At 36.7% G+C, this 19159-nt stretch overlaps 1 protein-coding gene across 1 annotated transcript in view; it reads left to right on the forward strand.

Annotated features, from left to right (window-relative positions):
- TMTC3 (transmembrane O-mannosyltransferase targeting cadherins 3) overlaps positions 1-19159 on the forward strand; it is a 52057-nt gene that overhangs the window by 5577 nt on the left and 27321 nt on the right. Inside the window, exons 2-6 of the mRNA XM_002687188.7 lie at positions 6162-6378; positions 9283-9501; positions 10785-10884; positions 11087-11202; positions 11644-11816. Of these exons, the coding sequence (XP_002687234.2) occupies positions 6181-6378; positions 9283-9501; positions 10785-10884; positions 11087-11202; positions 11644-11816 (806 nt within the window). The 5' untranslated portion in view covers positions 6162-6180. The remainder of the gene's footprint in view (positions 1-6161; positions 6379-9282; positions 9502-10784; positions 10885-11086; positions 11203-11643; positions 11817-19159) is intronic.

Consider the following 19159-nt stretch of genomic DNA (forward strand, 5'->3'; position numbering starts at 1 on the left):
CCTGGCGTGCTGCAATTCATGGGGTTGCAAAGAGTCGGACACGAGTAAGCGACTGAACTGAATTGACTGACTGATGTTATATATTTTACATAATATTGTATTTTAACTTACAGTTTTGAAGCTAGTATATCAGAGTTTCTAGTATATATGTTAAATACTCTTCAACATTATAAGTACTCTAAAAATCAAAAACATATTATTCCCGTATATAATTTCAAAGTATTAAAACCATCAGTTTAATTTGCTTATTTTTTCTGTTAGTTTTAAACTTTCTTGATGTGAAAACATATAGCCAGGCAGCAGTTTGTCACCCCAAGTATTACCTGGTCAGCGACCTGAGAGGTTTCTGACCCCATACACAAGACTTGATTTTCACTACCTGATGGTTAATGTCTTGAGTTGTTTTGTTTTTCTGAATTAGAGACACACATGATTTTAAAGTAAAATCATTCTTCACTCTATGTTTAAACGCATCAAGTATTCTATGAATTATATCTTCTTGAGAATGTCATTCTATAGCCTGCTGACCTATTCTATTGTTGCCTGGGTATTACTGCTTGGAACGTCTGTAGTTTGGGTATTTCCTTTGTTACTCTCTTGTGCTTGATTCCCTGTCTCTTGATTTCCCTGTCTTTGTGTTTCTTACTCCCTCATGTTATTGGAGTAAGTCTTCTATTAGTTTCCTGAGAGGAGAATTGTTGGAGGTACGTTTTTGAGATCTTGAATGTTTTACAGTATTTTATTCTGCTTTCCTACTTGGGAAATTACACTTTATTAAAATAAAATTTTAATTTGGAAATGATTACCCAGCAGAAATTTGAAGCATTATTTCCTTTTTGTTTTCTGGATTTTTTTCTCTGGCTGCTAGTATTGTTGGTGAAAAAAAGGGTTTTAATTGGATTCTGACCTTCGGTATGGAACCTGCCTCATTTCTTTCTGAAGGTTTTAGTACCCTCTCTTTTTGTACAGGATTCTGGGTTCAAATGGTAGAAGATAGCTTGAGGGTCTAAAAGCATGTACTTTTAACTTAACCCTCATTTTCGATAAGCTGTGTCCTTTCTATTGTCTCCAGTAGCAGACACTCTGTTTTACCTGCTCCAGAGAAAAATTCTCCAGTCTTCTGCCTTGATGTAGGAGAAAAAGTTACTTGACTGTATGCAGTGAGAGAGGAGTCTAAACTTTAACAAATCCATCTGTTCCTCACCCTACTTCTTGAGTTCCTTTGCACCAGTTTTTGAGATTGGTGCTGTAAGGGGTGCAGAAAATTTTCCAGTTTTTCCCCCTTCAGTTAAGGATTCACTTTCCTGAGCTTTGTTGAGTCATTTAGGAATCCTTTTGCCTTTTTAGCTTCCAAAATGTTCTGAGATCTCCTCTCCAGTTGTCTTTATCCTTGTGAATGTATAGCCTTCCTTTTCTAAGAAGTAACAACTGTTATTTTAGTATGATTGAGAAGGAACTAAGCAGATCTCTCTACTCTTTAAATAAGCAGTATCAACTCTGTCATGATAATAGGTATATACAAGTCCATACCATTTAGATATGCTAAATTGCTTCTGGATTCAAGATAAGCCCTTCAATAATTTTTCTATACATCTTCAAAAGGTACAGCTAATTACCTTTCTGATGTGCTGGTTTCAATTTAGCATGTCTTTAAAAAGTGTCAGTCAGTCAGTTCAGTCCCTCGGTTGTGTCCAACTCTTTGCGAGCCCATGGACTGCAGCACTCCAGGCCTCGCTACCAATCACCAACTCCTGGAGTTTACTCAAACTCATGTCCATTGAGTCGGTGATGCCATCCAACCATCTCATCCTCAGTCGTCCCCTTCTCCTCTCACCTTCAATCTTCTCAGCATCAGGGTCTTTTCCAATGAGTCAATTCTTTGCATCAGGTGGCCAAACTATTGGAGTTTCAGCTTCAACATCAGTCCTTCCGATCAATATTCAGGACTGATTTCCTTTAGGATGGACTGGTTGGATCTCCTTGAAGTCCAAGGGACTCTTCAAGAGTCTTCTCCAACACCACAGTTCAAAAGCACCAATTCTTTGGCACTCAAATTTCTTTATAGTCCAACTCTCACATCCATACATGACTACTGGAAAAACCATAGCTTTGATTAGACAGACCTTTGTTGGCAAGGTAATGTCTCTACTTTTTAATAAACTGTCTAGGTTGGTCATAGTTTCCTTCCAAGGAGTAAGCGTCTTTTAATTTCATGGCTGCAGTCACCATCTGCAGTGATTTTCAGTTCAGTTCAGTTCAGTTTCTCAGTTGTGTCCGATTCTTTGCCACCCCATGAATCACAGCACGCCAGGCCTCCCTGTCCATCACCATCTCCCAGGGTTCACTCAAACTCAACATCCATCGAGTTGGTGATGCCATCCAGCCATCTCAGTGATTTTGGAACCCCCCAAAATAAAAGTCTGTCACAGTTTCCATTGTTTCCCCATCTATTTCCCATGAAGTGATGGGACCAAATGCCATGATCTTCGTTTTCTGAGCTTTGAGTTTTAAGCCGACTTTTTCACTCTCGTCTTTCGCTTTCATCAAGAGGCTCTTTAGTTCTTCGGTTTCTGCCCTAAGTGTGGTATTATCTGCATATCTGAAGTTGTTGATATTTCTCTTGGCAATCTTGATTCCAGCTTGTGCTTCATCCAGCCCAGCATTTCTCATGATGTACTCTGCATATAAGTTAAATAAGCAGGGTGACAATATACAGCCTTAATGTACTCCTTTCCTGATTTGGAACCAGTCTGTTGTTCCATGTCCAGTTCTAACTGTTGCTTCGTGACCTGCATACAGATTTCTCAAGAGGCAGGTCAGGTGATCTGGTATTCCCATCTCTTAATGAAGTTTTCACAGTTTGTTGTGGTCCATACAGTCAAAAGGCTTTGGCATAGTCAATAAAGCAGAAGTAGATGTTTTTCTGGAACTCTCTTGCTTTTTTGATGATCCAGAGGATGTTGGCAATTTGATCTCTGGTTTCTCTGCCTTTTCTAAATACAGCTTGAACATCTGGAAGTTCACAGTTCACATAGTTTTGAAGCCTGGCTTGGAGAATTTTGAACATTACTAGCATGTGAGATGAGTGCAATTGTGCAGTAGTTGGAGCATTCTTTGGCATTGCCTTTCTTTGGGATTGGAATGAAAACTGACCTTTTCCAGTCCTGTGGCCACTGTTGAGTTTTCCAAATTTGCTGGCATATTGCGTGCAGCACTTAAAAAGTTTAATGTTTTCTAAATTGTTCTTAACTCTAAAATAATTTAATACCTTCTCATAGGCTCTGTGTATGCATTTTTATACAAATCTTACATCTGATTTGAAGTCTCTTGTTCTTCTCTCATCTTTCCAGAACTCCTACAGATTTATCTCAGGTTCCAGATCTTCTGGCTCTGTGAATGATACATTAATTTTCTGTTCCTACTGTAACACATGCCACAATGTGGTAGCTTAAAATAACAGATTCATTATTTTACAGGTCTGTAAGTCAGAAATCCTCAACAGGGCTGTAGTCCTTTGAGGAACTCTAATGAATAATGTGTTTCTTTGCCTGTTCCAGCTTCTGCCTGTACTTGTGGCCCCCAGCTAACCATCATATCACTCTGACCTCTGCTTTTTTTTTTTTGACTCCTGTGTCCCTCATTGACTTGTGAGGTTTCTTTTCATTGAATTGGCCCACCTAGATGGTCCAGGATAATATCCTCATCTCAAAATCCTAAATTTAGTCGCACCTGTGAAGTCTATTTTGCTATAAGGTAACCAGTCCATTCTAAAGGAGATCAGCCCTGGGTGTTCTTTGGAAGGAATGATGCTAAAGCTGAAACTCCAGTACTTTGGCCACCTCATGCGAAGAGTTGACTCATTGGAAAAGACTCTGATGCTGGGAGGGATTGGGGGCAGGAGGAAAAGGGGATGACAGAGGATGAGATGGCTGGATGGCATCACCGACTCGATGGATGTGAGTTTGAGTGAACTCCAGGAGTTGGTGATGGACAGGGAGGCCTGGCGTTCTGCGATTCATGGGGTTGCAAAGAGTTGGACATGACTGAGTGACTGAACTGAACTGAACATATTCACAGGTTAAGATGGTTTACATATTTGGGGAGGGTTCCCTCCACAAGTGATAAACTAAAGTTATGCTAATGACACTACTCAAGCTAGAAAAGTAAATCATCAGCATCCTTATTTTTATAATAGGGTTGTTTCTTCAGTAACCTCCACTTCATATAGTTCTTTCTCCTCTATAAATATTGTTTCACTGGATTCTTTTTAAAGCAATAACTTAAATTATGCATTGTCATGTATGAATGAAGGCCAGTCTGTAGATTAAAGGCTTTTGTTACATTGGGAAAAAGGAAAACAGTGGTTTATATCTGGATCATAAACTGCTTCTATACCCCAGGGGCCAACCAGATAACATAAATCCATCGAATAACTCAACCTCAGTGAAAGATAATGGAACTGTAGTAAACTGGCTAGTATACAGTGAGCTTAAAGGCATTCAGACAGACATTTTAAAAAGACTTGATCAATCTGAGCAAGGCTTCAGGCTACAATTTTGGACTCTTGATGTAAGTAATAGTTGATCTTCAGATTCATAAGGTACTAAAACGTGAGATTTATCTACATTTTAGAAAACCCATGATCAGTGTCTTTTTAAGTATGTATTTGTTTTCCCACAAGGATTCATTTAGATCCTGCTGGGACATATCATACCAGGTTTTCTTCAGTTATCTTTGTTTCCCAGGTAACCTGACCTGTGACAGCTGAAGAGGTTAGCTGTCTAGTTAGCTAAAGAACATGAACGTGAAGTCGTTCAGTCATGTCCAACTCTTTGTGACCCCATGGAATGTAGACTACCAGGCTCCTCCCTCCATGGGATTCTCCAGGCAAGAGTACTGGACTGGGTTGCCATTTCCTTATCCAGGGGATTTTCCCGACTCAGGGATCAAACCCAGGTCTCCCACATTCCAGGCAGAGTCTTTAACTTCTGAGCCACCAGGGAAGGTTAAAGTTAGCTAAAGAGATAGGCTTAAAGATTGATTAATGTGATAAAGAACTGTAATAGAGGTATGAAAACACACATGAAAGAGAGTGAGTGAGTGAAGTTCTCAGTCCTGTCCGACTCTTTGCAGCTGCATGGACTGTAGCCTACCAGGCTCCTCCATCCAAGGAATTTTCCAGGCGAGAGTACTAGAGTGGGTTGCCATTTCCTTCTACCTTTGGAATATGAAGAGGTGGTCTACTAATGCTTCTTAGGTGGATGGTTTTAGAACAGAGTTTTAAAGAATTAATTCTCTGTGAGAGTTAACATTCTGTCTTTATTTTACTTATTGTCCTTCTATTAAAACTGTTCAGTTCAGTTGCTCAGTCGTGTCCGTCTCTATGCAACCCCATGAATCGCAGCACTCCAGGCCTCCCTGTCCATCACCAACTCCCAGAGTTCACTCAGACTCAGGTCCATCGAGTTGGTAATGCCATCCAGCCATATCATCCTCCGTCTTCCCCTTCTCCTCCTGCCCCCAATCCCTCCCAGCATCAGAGTCTTTTCCAATGAGTCAACTCTTCGCATGAGTTTCATGAGTTTCAGCTTTAGCATCATTCCTTCCAAAGAAATCCCAGGGCTGATCTCCTTCAGAATGGACTGGTTGGATCTCCTTGCAGTCCAAGGGACTCTCGAGTCTTCTCCAATACCACAGTTCAAAAACATCAACTCTTTGGTGCTCAGCTTTCTTCACAGTCCAACTCTCACATCCATACATGACCACTGGAAAAACCATAGCCTTGACTAGACGGACCTTTGTTGGCAAAGTAATGTCTCTGCTTTTGAATATGCTATCTAGGTTGGTCATAACTTTCCTTCCAAGGAGTAAGCGTCTTTTAATTTCATGGCTGCACTTATTAAAAAAAAAATGTTTATTTCATTTTGGGCTTCCCTTGTGCCTCAGAGGATAAAGCATCTGCCTGCAATGCAGACCTGAGTTTGATCCCTGGGTCAGGAAGATCCCCCTGGAGAAGAAAGTGGCAACCCACTGTAGTACTCTTGCCTGGAAAATTCTATGTATGGAGGAGCCTGGTAGGCTCCAGTCCATTGGATTGCAAAGAGTTGCACAGGACTGAGCAACTTCACTATTTCATTGTATCTTCATGTTCTTTTCCCCAGATCCTGTCCACAAGTGCTTATGGAAAAGATGGCTGATATTAACCTCAAAGAAGTAACCTTAATAGTTGGTGTGGTTGCTGTTTGCTATTGGAACAGCCTGTTTTGTGGTTTTGTTTTTGATGATGTTTCAGCAATACTGGATAATAAAGACCTGCATCCATCTACACCTTTAAAAACTTTATTTCAGAATGATTTCTGGGGGACCCCTATGTCTGAAGTAAGTATGAATTACTTATATGTATCTCAGATTTTAAAATGTTTTAGTAGTTTAGTTTTTTCTCAGATATTTCATATAAGACATGAATATTTGTAATAAATTAGATAGGAAGTGGAAAACGTGATTATTTTTTTTAAAGTAGTACCTGATACTTTCCTTGATTGTGTACCTTGGCTTAAATGTTTTAAAACTAATATATGTGTGTAAAAACCAAATGTATTAGGAGAACAATAAGGGCTGCTGCTGCTGCTGCTCAGTCGCTTCAGTCGTGTCCGACTCTGTGCAATTCCATAGACGGCAGCCCACCAGTCTTCTCCATCACTGGGATTCTCCAGGCAAGAACACTGGAGTGGGTTGCCGTTTCCTCCTCCAATGCATGAAAGTGAAAAGTGAAAGTGAAGTTGCTCAGTCGTGTCCGATTCTTCGCGACCCCATGGACTGCAGCCTACCAGGCTCCTCCGCCCATGGGATTTTCCAGGCAAGAGTACTGGAGTGGGGTGCCATTGCCTTCTCTGACAATAAGGGCAATACATAACTATTTCTTGCTAACTGACTTCATTTCTTTTTTCTTTTTTATGACTCAAGCAAAGGAGATAACTGTTTGTGGTATATTTAACCATTAAAAGGACTTCCCTAGTGGCTCAGTTGGTAAAAAATCCGCCTGCAATGTGGCATACCTGGGATCGATCCTTCAGTTGGGAGGACCCTCTGGAGGAGGGCATGGCAACCCACTCCAATATTCTTGCCTGGAGAATCCCCATGGACAGAGGAGCACAGAGGGCTACAGTCCATGGGGTTGCAAAGGGTCAGACACAACTGAGCAACTAAGCATTAACCATTTAAAAATTATATAGCTTCATTACAGATTGAGTAAAAATGCAAAGTACACATATTAACTATTTTTCTGCAGAAAAAAATGATTTATTAAAAATTTTAATTTGTGCCATATCTCATATCTAATAATTATTTTGATTTTATACTGAGAACCCAAAAGTTTAGGTTGTTTTTATGAAGGTATTTTTCCTGTGCTAGTAACTTTATTTTGAAGGTCAGTGTTAAACTATTAAGGACCAAACACCTGTCAGCTTAGGATCATATAGACTAGATTCTAATTTTAGTTGTATGATATAAAAGCTGTGTGAAGTAGGTGGGCACACAGCTTTTAGGTAATGAGGTATTTTCCAGATCTATAAAAGAATAAACTCTGAGGATTCATTAATTGTCTGTAATATGTAGCACATAGTTGTTGAAACATAGCATGTAACACTCTTTTTGTCATTTGTCATTCATGGCCCCTTTCCAAGTTCTCCAAACTTGGAAACTTCTCAAGAAGGGGTATGGAATCTTTCATTCTTTTAGTCACAAACAAGTATTTTTTTTTCTTACTAGAGAAGCAGGTTATTTATTTTCCTGCAGCCTTTCTGTTCTCACCCAATTCTAACCTTTAGAAGAAATGTCTTTTGATAACAAGGGAAAAATATGGTCCTGTTGTGATATTACTTTCTTGATAAATACTACATTATTTTCTAGATAATTCATTCCCCTGTACGCATACCCTCTGTCCCCAAATTATGCTAATATGTACTGTGGTTTTAATCATGATATTAGATTTTGACCTTAAAGGTGCTTTCTGGTATAAGTGATCTCAGTTCAGTACATTGCCTTAAAAACATTTCTGTATGTTTGAGGTGAAACCTGAAGGATGTACAGGAATTAGGCAAGAAAGAGAAAAACATTCGAGGTAGGTAGCACTCATGTTGTATGTAGTCAGTACAGACGGAGATATTAGAGTGCTATTAATTTCAAAATAAGAAATGTTTGGTTCTTGTGCTTCCCAGTGTTCCCTGTTGGGGATGAGCAGGCTTAAGTCTATAGATATAAAACAGAGTTATAGCGAAATACGGTAGATGTAGGAGAGCAAGGAATGTGAGTGTGGATGCCTTATATAAAATTACAAAAAAATGACTAGGATAATATTTTGTATCTTTTTAACTTGTGTGTTTTATTCTTAATCTGCTTTGATTTTGTCTTAGAGTAAAAATATTTCTTGTTAAATGTAACTTTTAGTTTATAAAGAAATTCAGTACCTAACATAAAATTTTATCTGCTACAAGTAGAGACCACAATAGCAAAGGTGCCTATTCTTTAAGAAAGTTTTTCTCTTATATCACTCCCTGTGTGGTACTTAGGAATTTTTGGTTTAATATATTCAGGTTTATACATTATGGAGGTGTTTTTTCATGAGACATCTAGGCAACCTTTTTGAGTCATTGTTATTTAAATGGCACTGGGCGATCATTCTATTCTTATGTTTCCTTTAGAAAATCTAGCCAGCAGTTACATGAATGTTTTTTGGTAATAGTTTGGGAAACAGGCTTTGGAGGGAAATCCTGTACTACAATTTGATTAATGCCACCATTATCCTATTTTCTTAATCTGGGTATTGAATTAATAGTCAAATGTTTTTCTTCTATTCTTTGATTACTTTATATCAGTGTGTGTATATATATGTGTGCGTGTGTGTGTGTGTATGGCATCACCAACTCAATAGACATGAGTCTGAGCAAGCTCCAGAAGTAGGTAATGGGCAGGGAAGCCTGGCATGCTGTGCAGTCCATGGAGTTGCAGAGTCAGACACAACTGAGCAACTGAACTGAACTCAACTATATATCAAAGAGGAAATTGCCTTGTTTTTGGACAAAGAAAGTAGGAAAACACACACACACACACACAAAAACCCACGTAAAGCTATGTCTTATATTTATGTTATTCTTGAGACTTTTATTATTTTATTGTTATTTCTCAGCCAAATGTAGATTCTTTAGTAGTAAAAGCAGTGATTAGTTTATGTATCCAGAAGAACCAGGATACTTTAATAATCAATGATTGTTTTTTTCCTTATAGGAGAGAAGCCACAAGTCTTACCGTCCCTTAACAGTATTGACATTTCGCTTAAATTATCTGTTCAGTGAACTAACACCAATGTCATATCATCTCCTAAATATGATTTTTCATGCTGTGGTTAGTGTGATATTTCTTAAAGTCTGCAGACTTTTTCTGAATAACCAGAGTAGTATGATTGCCTCTTTACTTTTTGCAGTGCACCCAATACACACAGAAGCAGTAAGTAAAATTTATTTTTTGCATTATTCCTACACATGACTATGATGGTATATGTTTTTAAGGAAAAAAAATTAACCATGACTTCAAGTGTTTAAAGACTCCTTAATTTGGTACAGTGTCTTACCTTCCTAGTGCACAAGATATAGCTTTCCTAGTGTGTAAAATTTTTCAGTTTAAAACAATTTTTGAAACATAAACATTTAATGTGTAATTATTCAACTTTAGCAATGTAAAATATAAATGAATACAGTTCTTTTCTTTGCTAATTTTTTTGGTGAATAAAGATTTTAAGTATTTGTCAACTTGGCTTTGTGTTTCAAAGGACAGAAAATAATAAGAGAAACGTATGTAAGGCATGAAAATGTATCAGAATACATGCAAATATAAGCAGACATCCTAACAAATGATGTTCAGTAATTTCATATTATTTATTACCATGAGTTTAAAAATTGTGCGCTGTCTCTACTATTGCCAGTATGCTTATGACCAACACATATTCAAATTATAACCTTACTTAATTCTGTAGTCTTGAGACTCCAAAATTGCCTCTCAGCAGAGCAAGGAGGACTCTATTCAGTTGTTTTATTACAAGCTTTTAGTTTGAAACAATAATCTGTGTATTTAAACTTTGCAGAGTTGTGTTTGTGTGTTGCAGGGGCGTTGTGTGTCTCTCCCAATATCCTGAACCTTTTGGTTTCTAACTGAACATTTTTCTATACATCTGCAAAGATGCTAGGTTGTTTTAAGTTTTATAGTGAGTTCAGAACACTTTAAAGGGAGTTTGGGGGGATTTTATATTTAAATTTTTTTGAGTTTAAAAGGATATTTTAAAGTGTATTATCTTTTTAAACTTTTCAGGTTTTATTTGTGAGATACGATGCATTGTGTTGAGTTTATTATATACTTATATTTTAAGAACACTTGTATTTAAAAAAAATTTAGAACTAAGTCTAAATGGTATACTATGTAATTTTGTAAGATGTTACTATTGAAGGAAGCTGGGTAAAGGGTAAACAAGGGCCTCTCTGTACTATTTCTGCAACTTCCTCGGAGTCTATAAATATTGATAGTTAAAATAATAAAAGTTACTGATGAATATATTTTTATGTAAGATACACAAGTTCACCACCTGAGGGCACTCAAGGAATGCCTATAAAACAGAAATGTGCACTTGATAAGTTACAGCAGCTTAATTTCTAATTAAACTACTGTTGCAATTATATATAGTTAAAATTTCAAAATGCTTTTCATTAATATGGACCTCCCTGCCTTTCCTTTTCTAGGTAACAGGTGTTGTAGGAAGAGCAGAACTTCTGTCATCTATCTTTTTTCTAGCTGCATTTTTGTCATATACTAAATCAAAAGGACCAGATAATTCCATAGGTAAATGTCTAATATTCAATACTTTTCCTTTAGCTGTAAAACTCAATCAAATTATATATATTAATGTATTTTTTTGAATATATAAAGCAGAAATTGCTTACAACATTTGAAGTTTTTCAGTAATATCTAATTGTCTTATTCTTTAATGATATTATAAAATTGTTTTTGTGTGTTTTTATATTTTTCTGTTCCTGAATTGTAGTGTGGACTCCAATTGCATTGACAGTTTTTTTAGTGGCTGTTGCAACACTGTGTAAAGAACAAGGAATAACAGTTGTGGGAATTTGCTGTGTATATGAAGTATTTATTGCCCAAGGGGTAAGGAGAAATATAAATTTCCTTGTTGCTGTCTTTTATACTATTTGAATCAAATTCTAATGAATTTATTTTCTAAATGTATCATCATATAAATTGCTTTACCAATAATATTTAGCAAAAATTTGCAAAAAACAAGCATGTTTTGCCTTCATACCCACTGAATATTACTTAACATTTTATATTACACTTTCAGTTTTGTAAGGACAGATTTTTAAGTTTCAGTAAAGGAACTATAGGGCAGTTTGGGAAAGCACCCAGTAATACTGCATAGTGTAATTCATTATTGGATAAGACTTTGGGGCTCAGTTTTATTCATTATCAGTTCCATGTTGATTTTATAATTATAGTCAATTTTTATTTAATCTTGCAATTAGAAAGTACAGTTGTTGAAAACATTACAATAAATTGCTATTTTTTACTTAAATTTTTTTCTTTTTCTAGTATACTTTGCCATTGTTATGTACTACTGCTGGACAGTTTCTTCGTGGAAAGGGTAGTATTCCATTTTCTATGCTGCAGACACTAATAAAACTCATTGTCTTGATGTTCAGTACCCTGTTACTTGTTGTGATTCGAGTCCAGGTTATTCAGTCGCAACTTCCAGTGTTCACCAGGTATGACATTCTGGTTCTTTTTGTATTTTTCCTTTTTTTTAACTTTGAGTTTTAAGTGATTGCAAATGTTCCAGAAAGTCTTTGATTTGCATTAAGGTTTTTTAACAGCTTTATTGAGTTATAATTTATACTTTTTAAGAATCCTCATGTATTTAAAATGTTCAGATTAATAGGTTTTGACATACGTGTACACTCTTGGAAGCATCAGTCAAAATAATGATCCCCCAGTTGGTTAAGTGTTAAGTCTTCCATATCCTTAGTCATTTTTGTCTACTTGCTCTATTAATTATTGAGAAAAGGATGTTGAAATCTCTGACTGTAACTGATCAGAGTTACAAACTGACTGATTTGTCTATTTCTCCTCAGTTCTGACAATTTTTGCTTCCTGTATTTATTGTAAAACTAAAGTATATCAATATTTAGGATTTTAATGTTCTCTTGATGTATTGATCCCTTTATCGTTATTAAATGAGCTTCTTTATCCCTGCTAATAGTCTTTACTAAGAAATTCACTTTTCCTTATATTAACTACTCCAGCTGTCTTTTGTTAGTGATAAATGGTTTATCTTTTTTCATCTCTTTACCTCTTAATTCTATCTATATCTTTATATTTAAAGTAGATTTTTTTGTAGGCTACATATAGTTGGGTCTTCCTTTTTTGTTTGGTCAGATAATCTGTCTTTTAAATGGTAGGTTCAGCTGTCTGATACAGTTTGTTGTAAATCTACCATCTTGCTAATTGTTTTCTCTTTGTCTCATCTGTTCTTTGTTCCATTTTTTCTGTGTTTTGAATTGAATGTTTTATATTACTCCATTCTTATCTCCTTGTTGGCTTATTAGCTATAAATCTTCCCTGTGTATTTTTAGTGATTGCTTTAGGGGTATTTTTGGTTTACATCATTTGTTTATCACAATTTATCTTTAAGGAATATTATAATTGTATGAATATAAATTATAAATGTCAGTATATATAGTACAAATACATATACAATAAATAAGTTTATATATAAACACTTTAAATAATAACATAGCCTTTGTGCTATTTGCATATGTTTTTATTGAGTATACATTATAAATCCCACGATACATTGTTAATTTTTACTTTAAACAGTTATCTTTGGAAGAGATTAAACTTAGAAAAATTTTTGTTTTACCCTGTAGAGTTACCATTTCTAGTGTTCTTCCTTTGTTAGATCAAGATTTTCATCTGGTACCATTTTTCCTTGTGACTGAAGGACTTTCTTTGACATTTCTTGACCGTGTAGGACTGCGCTGGTGATGAATTCTTTAAGCTTTTGAAAGGTCAGTTTTCATTCCAATCCCAAAGAAAGGCAATGCCAAAGAATGCTCAAACTACCGCACAATTGCACTCATCTTACACGCTAGTAAAGTAATGCTCAAAATTCTCCAAGCCAGGCTTCAGCAATATGTGAACCGTGAACTTCTTGATGTTCAAGCTGGTTTTAGAAAAGGCAGAGGAACGAGAGATCAAATTGCCAACATCCGCTGGATCATGGAAAAAGCAACAGAGTTCCAGAAAAACATCTATTTCTGCTTCATTGACTATGCCAAAGCCTTTGACTGTGTGGATTACAATCAACTGTGGAACATTCTGAAAGAGATGGGAATACCAGACCACCTGATCTGCCTCTTGAGAAATTTGTATGCAGGTCAGGAAGCAACAGTTAGAACTGGACATGGAACAACAGACTGGTTCCAAATAGGAAAAGGAGTACATCAAGGCTGTATATTGTCACCCTGTTTATTTAACTTATATGCAGAGTACATCATGAGAAACGCTGGACTGGAAGAAACACAAGCTGGAATCAAGATTGCTGGGAGAAATATGAATAACCTCAGATATGCAGATGACACCACCCTTATGGCAGAAAGTGAAGAGGAACTCAAAAGCCTCTTGATGAAAGTGAAAGTGGAGAGTGAAAAAGTTGGCTTAAAGCTCAACATTCAGAAAATGAAGATCATGGCCTCCAGTCCCATCACTTCATGGGAAATAGATAGGGAAACAGTGGAAACAGTGTCAGACTTTATTTTTCTGGGCTCCAAAATCACTACAGATGGTGACTGCAGCCATGAAATTAAAAGGTGCTTACTCCTTGGAAGGAAAGTTATGACCAACCTAGATAGCATATTCAAGAGCAGAGACATTACTTTGCCAACAAAGGTTCGTCTAGTCAAGGCTATGGTTTTTCCAGTGGTCATGTATGGATGTGAGAGTTGGACTGTGAAGAAGGCTGAGCACTGAAGAATCGATGCTTTTGAACTGTGGTATTGGAGAAGACTCTTGAGAGTCCCTTGGACTGCAAGGAGATCCAACCAGTCCATTCTGAAGGAGATCAGCCCTGGGATTTCTTTGGAAGGAATGATGCTAAAGCTGAAACTCATGAAACTCATGCGAAGAGTTGACTCATTGGAAAAGACTCTGATGCTGGGAGGGATTGGGGGCAGGAAGAGAAGAGGACGACAGAGGATGAGATGGCTGGATGGCATCACTGACTCGATGGACGTGAGTCTGGGTGAACTCCGGGAGTTGGTGATGGACAGGGAGGCCTGGCATGCTGTGATTCATGGGGTCGCAAAGAGTTGGACACGACTGAGCGACTGATCTGATATATAATACCTTTGTTTTACCTTTATTTTTGAAAGATATTTTCCTTGAGTGTAGAATTCTACAATGCTGGTTTTCATTCACTAATCTAAAAATATTACTCTATATTCTGTGGCTTGTGTTATGTTAAACGGAAAATCTTTTCATCCTTATCTTTATGTTTCTGCATGTAGTATGTCTTTATTTTTCAATCCTTGCTTTTAATAGTTTCTCTTTATTGTTTCTCTTCTCTGTATTTTTTAATTGAGACATAATTAACATGTAGCATTGTATTAGTGTACAACATAATGAATCTTATACATACACACACAAATGATTACCATAATAAATTTAGTCAACATCTGTCACCACACATAATTACCAAAAAGTTTTTTTTTTCTTTTGATGAGAACTTTTAAGATCTACACTCTTAGCAACTTTCAAATATATGATACAGTATTGTTAATTACAGTCATGATGCTATACATTGCAACTTCAGGACTTATTGTACAATACAGTTTGAGTGAAAATGGCCAAAAGTTGCAAGCTTTCAGTTACTGTTTGTTTTATCTTCATGTTTCTTGTGCTTAGGTTAATTTAGCTTTTTAGAATATGTAACTCTTACTTCATTACATTTTAGAATTGTTTCAGTTATAAACTTCTTGAAATATTTTTTTCTTTCCTCTCCCTTCTTCCTCTGGGACACCAATTACATGTATTTTAGGCTTCTTGAAGTAATACTGTTACTCTGTATTTATTCCTCTTCCCTCCAAAGCCATTTTTCCCATTTTCATTTTGGATAATTTCTTCCATTGTAGCTTCAAGCTTACTAATTTTTTTCTGCATGTCTAATCTGTCCTTAATTTCTTTTATTTTTCATCTCAGACATTTTCATCTCTATTTGAGTTCTGTTTGAGGTGTGTGTGTGTGTGTGTGTGTGTGTGTGCGCGCGTGTATTCCATGTTTCTGACTGTTTTAGCACTTTAATGTCCTTTTCCACTGATTTTGTCATCTGTGTAATTTCCTGGTCAGTTTAGATTGAATAATTTTTCTCCTCATGGATTGTATTTTTCTGTCTCTTCACATGCTTGGTAGTGTTTCTAATAGGTACTGTATCTGATTTTACCTACTGTATTCCTATAAATATTGTAGAGCATTGTTCTCAGATGCGTGTAAGTTATTTGAAAGATGTTTCGTCTTCTGGTCTTGCCTTTAAGCTTTGTTTTAGGAGACCATAGCAGTGTTTGTTGTTGTTTAATAGCTAAGTCGTGTCTGGCTCTGTTTGCAACCCCATGGACTATAGCCTGCCAGGCTCCTCTGTCCATGGGATTTTCAGGCCAGAATCCTGGAGTGAGTTACCACTTCCTTCTCCAGGGTATCTTCCCTACCCGAGGATTGAACCCACTTCTGCATTGGCAGGAAGATTCTTACCACTGAGCCACCTGGGAAGCATAGCAACATTTAGGATAAGGCTAATTTTGCTCCTTTGCTGACACAAGACCCTTCTGACTTCTCTACTTGATAGACTTTGCATTATGAGGATTTCCACTCTGGCTGCTGAAGAACTGTTCCTAGTTGTGAGTTTTTATCTAATCCTTTCAGAAGGTACTTTCCAAACTGTATTTTCCTAGACCTGTTGTAACAATTTACCAGAAACTGAGTGGCTTAAAGAGCAGGAATTTATTCTCTCATGGTGCTGGAGGCCAGAGCCCAAAAATCAAGGTACCAGGCACAGTTGGTTCCTTCTGAAGGCTCTGGGAAAGAATCTGTTCTATGCCTCTTTCCTAGCTTCTGGAGGTTGCTGGCAATCTTTGACATTCCTTGGCACGTTGCTGTATCATTGTAATTGTTCTGTCTTTGCCTAGCCTTTTTCCCTGTGTGTTTCTCTGTATTTTCTCTTCTTTGTATAAGAACATCAGTCATTAGATGGTGCTGTGCTGTGTTTAGTCGTGCAGTCATGTCCCACTCTTTGCAACCCCGTAGACTGCAGCTTGCCAGGCTCCTCTGTCCATGGGGATTCTTCAGGGAGGCGTACTAGAGTGTGTCACCATGCCCTCATTAGACAGTGGGCCCACCCTTAATCCATTATGACCTCATCTTAACTATAACTGAATTGACAAAGACCTACTTGCTAATAAAGTCACATTCTGGTGTTTTGGGTAGACATAAACTTTGGAGAAACAGAAATCAACCCACTATACTGTCCTTAGGTATTTCTTTGTATATATATGCTGATCAGTTCTCAATAGTACTGAAAACTAGAGAGAAATCCTTTACAGATATGAGTTCTCTTTCTCAACAGTTTTCTTCTCCCTGGTATTCTACCTGCTAATTCTAACCCCCCTGGACTTCTAGGGCTCCCAGCTTCATCTTTTCAATTTAGGGATACAAATGGTCTCCACTCAGATTCTCTCTTGCTACTGCACAGACTAAAAATTCTATCCAAGTTCTAAACTCTTTAGATAGGGCTCCCCTCATCTGTTTTTTTGTTTTTGTTTTGGTTTTTTCCTATCAATCGAGTGTCATTGTCTTTCTTTGCTCGATGCTTAGAATGTTAAAGGAAGTTTTAATTTTCCATTTTTTGTATTTGTTTAAGGCTAGAAGCAAAAGTTATACTGAATTTTAACATTCTTATCTTTTTTTCCTGCTCTCATTGCATTTTTCCATTTCACCTCACTCATCCAAAGTTTAAAAGAAAATTTACAAAGTTACCTATTCATAGTTTTGTTCAAGTGACTGACATTACATGCAAGAACTTTTTTTTTAAACAAAATCCCAATATTTTTCCATTATAGGTTATTACAAGATACTGAATATAGTTCCCTTTGCTATGCAATAGGACCTTGTTTATCTCTTTTATATATAGTAAGGTATATCTGTTAAATCCAAGCTCCTAATTTATCCCTCCCTCACCTTTTCCCCTTTGGTAGTCATATATTTGTTTTCTATGTCTGTGAGTCTGTTTCTGTTTAGTAAATAAGTTCACTTGTATCATCTTTTAGATTCTACAAAAAAGTGATATCATATGGTATTTGTTTTTCTCTACCTAATTTACTTCACCAAGTATGATAATCTCTAGGTCTGTCCATGGTGGAGAAGGCAATGGCACCCCACTCCAGTACTCTTGCCTGGAAAATCCCATGGACAGAGGAGCCTGGTGGGCTCCAGTCCATGGGGTCACTAAGAGTCGGGCACGACTGAGCAACTTCACTTTCACTTTTCACTTTCATGCATTGGAGAAGGAAATGGCAACCCACTCCAGTATTCTTGCCTGGAGAATCCCAGGGACAGAGGAGCCTAGTGGGCTGCCATCTATGGGGTCGCACAGAGTCGTGTAAATGGCATTATTTCATTGTTCTTTTATGTCTGAGTAATATTCTATTGTATAATAATTATCCTTAATAACATTTTTTTCTATAAAGAATATTTAAACATTTTACCTCCAGAATTTTTACTTCTGAGTCTAGCCATGCTAAACTAAAAGCTCATTTAAGCATAATAGTGTGGAAAATAGATTGAATTGTAGATAGATATTTTGTATTTCCTTCTTCACTCCTTAATGTTTCCTGTTTATCATTTGTTTTAGGGAATTTGAATCAACTCTTTTGCATCTCTAGTTCTATAATATGACAATGTGCCTTATAGGTGTGAATGTATTCATTTTTTGTATATATATGTAGATGGGTATATGGAGTATGTTATGTTTACACTGTATTTTCCAAATATAAGCATTTTAAAATGTGTGTATATGTACTTGTGTTATATAAATTTTATTCTGTTATCCTATGAGGTTGATTATAATATGATTAGACTTGGTTTGACATATATTCCTTGACTAAAGTTCGATTATCAAATAATTTATCCTAAATAGTTAATTTTTTAAATGAACTCTGAAAAGTGGATGACAGGAAAAAGTTTTGTGTTCAGTTTTGTTGGTCATGTTGAGAATTCAAATCCTGACTTTCAAGATTTAGTATTTTTCATACATGTATATATTGAAGTATGAAAGTTTTGGAGAAGGGGTTGGCTACCCACTCCAGTATTCTTGCCTGGAGAATCCCAAGGACAGAGGAGTCTGGAGGGCTTCAGTCCGTAGGGTTGCAAAGAGTAGGACACGACTGAAGTGACTTAGCACAGCATGAAAGTTTAGAAAATATTATTTGTTCAAATAATAATTCATTTTTCTCAACCAGTTGATATTTTTAAGAAGACCACGTCAAATAAGTGATAGAGGTTGATTTTTCCTTGACTTACTCATTTTAAAATGAGAATTGGGTTTTTAAGCAACTATATTAGAGGAAGGAGAGATACTCAGTCGTGTCCAACTCTTTGTGACCCCATGGGCTGTGGCTCACAGGCCCCTTCTGTCCATGGAATTCAGGCAAGAATTTGGGAGTGGGTGGCCATTCCCTTCTCCAGGGGATCTTCCTGACCTAGGGATTGGACCTACCTTGCAGGCGGATTCTTTACCATCTGAGCCACCAGGGAAGATTTAAACAACTATATGTTAACACAATTTAGATATGTTAATACAATTTAAAACATAGTGTAAAGAATTAAAAATCTGAAGTGATTAATTTAAATGTACTTTTAAAAAATGATTTGACTTAATTTGCAGTAAACAGACTAATAATATATCATGGCCTATATAAACTAGGATATAAGTTTGTATTAAGTAGAGCACAAATAAAATGTTCCATAGGGCTGTGAAGTTACTACTCTGTACTAGAATTTGGTT

Source organism: Bos taurus, chromosome 5 (genome assembly GCF_002263795.3).
Source record: "Bos taurus isolate L1 Dominette 01449 registration number 42190680 breed Hereford chromosome 5, ARS-UCD2.0, whole genome shotgun sequence".
Taxonomy (NCBI): Eukaryota; Metazoa; Chordata; class Mammalia; order Artiodactyla; family Bovidae; genus Bos; species Bos taurus.